The sequence below is a fragment of the Halichoerus grypus genome, chromosome 11, assembly GCF_964656455.1.
Source record: "Halichoerus grypus chromosome 11, mHalGry1.hap1.1, whole genome shotgun sequence".
Classification (NCBI taxonomy): Eukaryota; Metazoa; Chordata; class Mammalia; order Carnivora; family Phocidae; genus Halichoerus; species Halichoerus grypus.
Genome location: NC_135722.1, coordinates 48,392,735 through 48,398,530, shown reverse-complemented (window position 1 = coordinate 48,398,530; position 5,796 = coordinate 48,392,735). Strand labels below are relative to the sequence as shown.

Below are 5,796 nucleotides of genomic sequence, written 5' to 3'. Positions count from 1 at the left end.
TAGAAAATGGCGCAGAACAGAAAAATGGTGCATCCAAAGAATGACTCCCTCTTTTTCCTATTCCAGAAACCAACACCTATCAGGTCTTCTCTTCCCCATTGACAGGTGCAAAAATTCTTAATACATTTTATGTACAAACTGCATTTTTAAACTTTAAAGTTGTTATTTCATTTTTCAGTGGATTTTTTTTTTTCCTGTTTGAAAATGGTCTGGGTAACTTGGATTAGAATGCATTATAATTTTTCTCATTAAGACTCATGGGGGAAAATTTTTTTTTAACCTAACGGCTTTTCATTTCGCAACTGAGCTTTCAGGAGTGACTTGAAGACAGTAAGCCAGGGACAGGTTACGAAGCCGAAGTTGAAAGACTTTCCCCGAAGGCGCCCCCCCCGCCCGGGACCACCAGCCAATCACGACTAGAAAGAGCCCGGCCAGGCTGCGCACCCAGACCCAAAGGCGCACCCCCCAGCGTTCCGCCTGCGCAGCGGGGGCGCCGACCGCGGTTCCGGGGCTCCGCGACGACGCGCTGCCTGACCGGTAGGAGCCGCCGTCGGCGAGCGGGCTCCCAGGCCACGACGGGTGTCGTCCCCTCGCCGCCCCCCTTCCCCCCCGGCCACCGATCCCTCGACCGGCCGACATGGTTGAGGCGGATCGCCCCGGGAAGCTTTTCATTGGCGGGCTCAACCCCGAAACCGATGAGAAAGGCCTAGAGGCCGCGTTTGGCAAGTATGGCCGCATCGGCGAGGTTCTCTTGATGAAAGATCGAGAAACCAACAAGTCCAGGGGCTTTGCGTTCGTCACCTTCGAAAGCCCGGCAGACGCCAAGGCCGCCGCCAGAGACATGAACGGCAAGTCCCTGGATGGTAAGGCCATCAAGGTGGCCCAGGCCACCAAGCCGGCGTTTGAGAGCGGGCGGCGGGGCGCACCGCCGCCGTCCCGCAGCCGCGGTCGCCCGAGGGGCCTGCGCGGCACCCGCGGGGGCGGCGGCGGCGGCCCGCGGCGACCCCCGTCCCGGGGCGGGCCGGCGGACGAGGGCAGCTACGCGGGGGATTTCGACCCGCGGCCCTCCAGGGCCCCTATGCCCATGAAGCGCGGGCCGCCGCCGCGCAGGGCCGGGCCGCCGCCCAAGAGGGCCGCGCCGTCGGGCCCGGCTCGCAGCGGCGGCGGAATGCGCGGGCGGGCCCCGGCCGCGCGGGGGCGAGACGGCTATGCGGGCCCGCCGCGCCGGGAACCGCCACCCTCGCGCCGCGACCCCTACCTGGGCCCCCGGGAGGAGGGCTACTCGCCCAGAGACGGCTACTCGAGCCGAGACTACCCGAGCGCCCGCGACCCCCGCGAGTTTGTGCCCTCGCCCCGAGAGTACACCTACCGCGATTACGGCCACTCCAGTGCCCGCGACGACTGCCCGTCGAGAGGCTACGGCGACCGAGACGGCTACGGGGGGCGCGACCGCGACTACGCGGACCATCCGAGTGGAGGCTCCTATCGAGACCCCTTCGAGAGCTACGGGGATCCGCGCAGCGCCGCCGCAGCGCGGGGGCCCCCGCCTTCTTACGGCGGAGGAGGCCGCTACGACGACTACCGCGGCTGCTCGCCTGACGTGTACGGCGGCGGCCGCGACAGTTACGGCGGCGGCCGCAGCGACCGCTACTCGAGGGGCCGCGACCGGGTAGGCAGAGCCGACCGCGGGCTCTCCCCGTCCTTGGAGAGGGGGTGCCCTCCCCCACGCGATCCTTACAGCCGCTCTGGCCGCAGGGTCCCCAGGGGCGGAGGCCGCCTGGGAAGCCGTCCGGAGAGAGGGGGAGGCCGCAGCAGATACTAAGTACCGACAGACTTGGGACCAAAATTCCGTTTTCAAAGAAACTAACGAAATGAAGAGTCTGTGCTCTGGTAAACTACCCAAGGACTAGTACAAGGAAGAGTTGTTTTCACCTTTTTAAGAATTTTCTGTTAACTTCCTCTCCATAATTTTTGTGCTTTGGGGAGGAAAAAGTTAAAACTCGTTTAATTGCGTTTTGGAATTGTTAACGTTTCTTTGAACAAGCTCATGTTAAAAGTATAAGACTTGAACCTGCGTACTAGTCTTCTTATATTTTGAAGTAAAAATTCTTCTAAAGGCTTCCTCGCTTCTAAATTTTCATGATAAATGAGACAAACAGAGTTCTAAGATCTTTTACAAACATCTGCCCACCAAAAATGGAAAAACGGATCATTCTGTTAATTCAAACCAACTAGATTTTTGGGGGAAGAGTGGGAGGGAATTGGTGTATACTACTCTTAAGATTTCAGGGCATCTTTCAAACCCAGGCTCAGTGTTCCCAGTATTTTTTAAAAAAATGACCAGCAGCAACAACAAAAATCACTTAGATGCTTATTTAAAGGAAGTTCTTTTCACTCTGTAAGTAAAAAAAAAAAGCAGGTGGACAATGCTGGCCATATTTTGTTTTTTTGCCTTTTCTTTGGGAATCTGCAGGACCTCCTGTTCCCCTTCTCTCAAAAATACTGTTAATGTGTGTTGAACAAGAATGGAATACTAAATTAAAGATTTGGCCAACCAACCACGCAGCTGCAAAAATTCCAGACAAACATCAATTAATAGCATTTATTTTCACTACCAACAAATTACTAAGAAATAAGTAGAAAATACACCAATAGTGGATTTGGGGATCATATGGCTTCCATTTCTAACTCCGAGCTACTTGCCCTTGGCTCTAGAGCCAGCTGCTGGCTCTGGTGGAGAGAATTAGGTTTCTGCCCCCAGGGGTGGAGGAATCAAAAGTGAGCAGCATCAGAGCTCAGAAGCTCAGAGAATTCCTGAGAGAGCTTGACATTTCAACATCTGAGGATTTTCATCCTGGTATGAGGGACCTGGGTCTACCTGTTCACAAAAGGCAAGGGGATGGGTTGAGTGTTCTGTACTGTTAACGTGGGGGAGAAGGGCTTGAGCAGACAAAGATCAGAGAGGCTTCCTCCAGAGTGCCTCAGGAGGGACGTAACAGTCTCCTCTTTCCACTACAAGCTCAGGGCAAGAAGCACATTTTCCAGTCAGCGCCTGTGGAATTTCCCGGTTTATTTGAGAGGAAGGTAATTGCACAGTCCAGGAGCTCTAGTAGCCACCAGAGAAAAAGGATCAGGTTAAAATAGTAGGATTCCTGTTCTGCCTAATAATTGCTGGAGGAAACAGACGAGCACCTGAACAACAACAAAGTACTTAAAGAGATCTGAATGTACCACACTCACATACACAACTCTAAAAATATGGTTTTTTGATAATAAAGTAGGTGAATTACAGGAGAGGCTGCGTTAGTGGCCCAGAAGATCAAATGCAGGAAATAGCTTAAAAAAAAAAAAAAAGGTCCAGGAATCAATCTCGCAAAAATGTGTAATAGCTTTATGGAAAAATTGTTAATATTTATTAAAGGACCTAAAAGAAGACTAAAATGGGAGGTTTGTATCATGTCATGGTTGGGAACACTTTTTATTCTAACTATTCTCAATCTCACCAAATTAATTTGGAAAATCAATACAACTTGAACAAATGAAGTTACAACATGACTTTTCCACACAGCTCTCTTCTCTTTCTCAATAATACCCATTTATTTGTGTGATCAACGATGGGATACTGAATATGGATACTGAATAAAAGATTGGGCCAACCGGCCACAAAACGAAAAAAAAAGTAGCTTCAATTCACTACAAACAAATGATTAAAAAACAGGTAAGAAAAAGACACTAATGGGGGATTTAGCTAATAATCCTAAAGCTTCTATGGTGGAATAAAGAGCAAGAAGAGCCAAAGCAATTCTGAAAAAATAATTAGAAAAGACTCACCCTACCAGATACCAAAACTTGTTACAAAGTTAGAGTCATTTAAGCTGTGTGATATCAACAGACAAGGATAGACAGACCAACAGAACCAAAACAGAGCCTAGAAACAGGCCCACTTGCATATGAAAACATGATCTATGACAGATGTGGCTTTGAAAGTCACTGATGAAAGGATGGACTTTTTTTGTTTTTGATGGCTATCTCTTTGCAAAAAGATAAAATGAGATTCACTAACCCAGCATACACAAAAATACATTCTAGATGGTTTGAAGATACAAATCTGAAGAGGAAATTTTTTAAATACTTAGAAGAAAATGAAGAAATGTATCACACTGGGGTAGAGAACTTTTTAAGACATAAAACACAATCCTAGAAGGAAAATGTTGATAGAATTTTCCACATTATTATTTTTTTATGATAGGATACTTAACTGTGAAATATCAAACCATAGATTGGAAGAATTTATTTGCATTGAAATAACTTCCAAAAGAATGCTTAGGAACCAGTAAGAAAGAAAAACACCAAGGAAAAAAAAAGGGGGGGGCAAAAGGACTGATACCTTTCTGATAGAGGTATAAATTGACATAGTCACTGGAAATAATTTTGGCAATGCCTAGTAAAGTCGGTGGGTGCGTACCTTATGACTCAGAAATTCCACTTCAAGGAGAGGACCTAGAGAAACTTGCACATGTACACAGGAGATTTGCTCGAGATTGGGCCTTACTGCACTCCTTGAATGTTAAAAAAATAGAACCAGTCTGCCTGGAGTGGATCAACGTGAGGTTTATTCTTATAATGAAGTTCAATGTAGAAGCCAATGTGAATCAACAAGATCCACGTGTAACAACATAGGTAAATATCAGAATATTTGTTGGGTGAAAAGGGCAAATTGCGTAAATACAGGTGTATTAAAAAAATACGTGATTGGAGTGATACACAAGAAATAGGGAAGTTTAGTGTGAGGAAAGGAAGGTGGGATGAGGAATGGGCTTTAGCTGAACCTGCAGTGTTTTTTTTCTTTAACAGATGGGTTTTAAGCAAAAATGACAATGTTAACATCTTAAATTTCTATGTCTGTACATTAGCATCTCTTTGGTATTCTGTAATTTTGATACCGTTCATACTATAAACTTTAACATGAAAAATAGAGCTTAGCATAGCACCAGCATATAATGGCTACTCGAAAATGTTAACTATTATACTGAAACTGTCTTTCAGATATAACACTCTTGACAATGACTGTCCCTCTTGGCTTTGTTTATGGGTGATGCCTTATTCTATTTGACTCAGTTTATAGAGCCTGCTCTCCTAGACTGTGCTCACAGCCGGCTCACCATAACCTCAAGGGTGGCGCTTGCATATCTGAGAACCAAATCTTAGAGGAAAGTAGTTTTTCCCTTTGACATTCTTTTTTTTTTTTTTTAAGATTTTATTTATTTATTTGACAGAGAGAGACAGCGAGAGAGGGAACACAAGCAGGGGGAGTGGGAGAGGGAGAAACAGGCCTCCCACAGAGCGGGGAGCCCAATGCGGGGCTCGATCCCAGGACCCTGGGACCATGACCTGAGCTGAAGGCAGACACTTAACGACTGAGCCACCCAGGCGCCCCTCCCTTTGACATTCTTTCTGAAGTATAACAGCGATGAAAACCTTTTTCCAATTAACAAAATGCCAATTTCTGAAGAGTAATCTCCTGAATATTAAACTATTAAAAAAAAAAAGTGAGGTGTAAACATTTGGAAATAAGTCTCCTGCAGAGCTTCAATGAGTTCAAGAGGTCATAGCATACAAAGGCTGTGGATTTCTGAAGTACATATACAGTAGAGAAGCCTCAATGCTTCTTTACTGGAAATTAATGTAGAAAGCTATTTTTGTAGGAAAATATGTAAGAGATAGAGCAATTGAGAACTCTTGTTTATAATTGCTTTCCTAATGATGAGAGAAAAAGCATACCAGGTATTTCGCAGG

The 5,796-nt window shown here is 46.8% G+C and overlaps 1 protein-coding gene across 1 annotated transcript; it reads left to right on the top strand.

Moving 5' to 3' along the window:
- Positions 1 to 637: 637 nt before the first annotated feature.
- RBMXL2 (RBMX like 2) lies at positions 638 to 1,901 on the top strand. The gene has a single exon (XM_036089272.2). It carries the CDS (start codon positions 638 to 640, stop codon positions 1,820 to 1,822), a length of 1,185 nt encoding a protein of 394 aa, XP_035945165.2. The 3' UTR covers positions 1,823 to 1,901.
- The last annotated feature ends 3,895 nt before the right edge of the window (positions 1,902 to 5,796 follow it).

Coding starts and splice junctions, on each gene's coding strand:
- RBMXL2 (XM_036089272.2), top strand. CDS start 638: ATGGTTGAGGCGGATCGCCCCGGGAAGCTTTTCATTGGCGGGCTCAAC.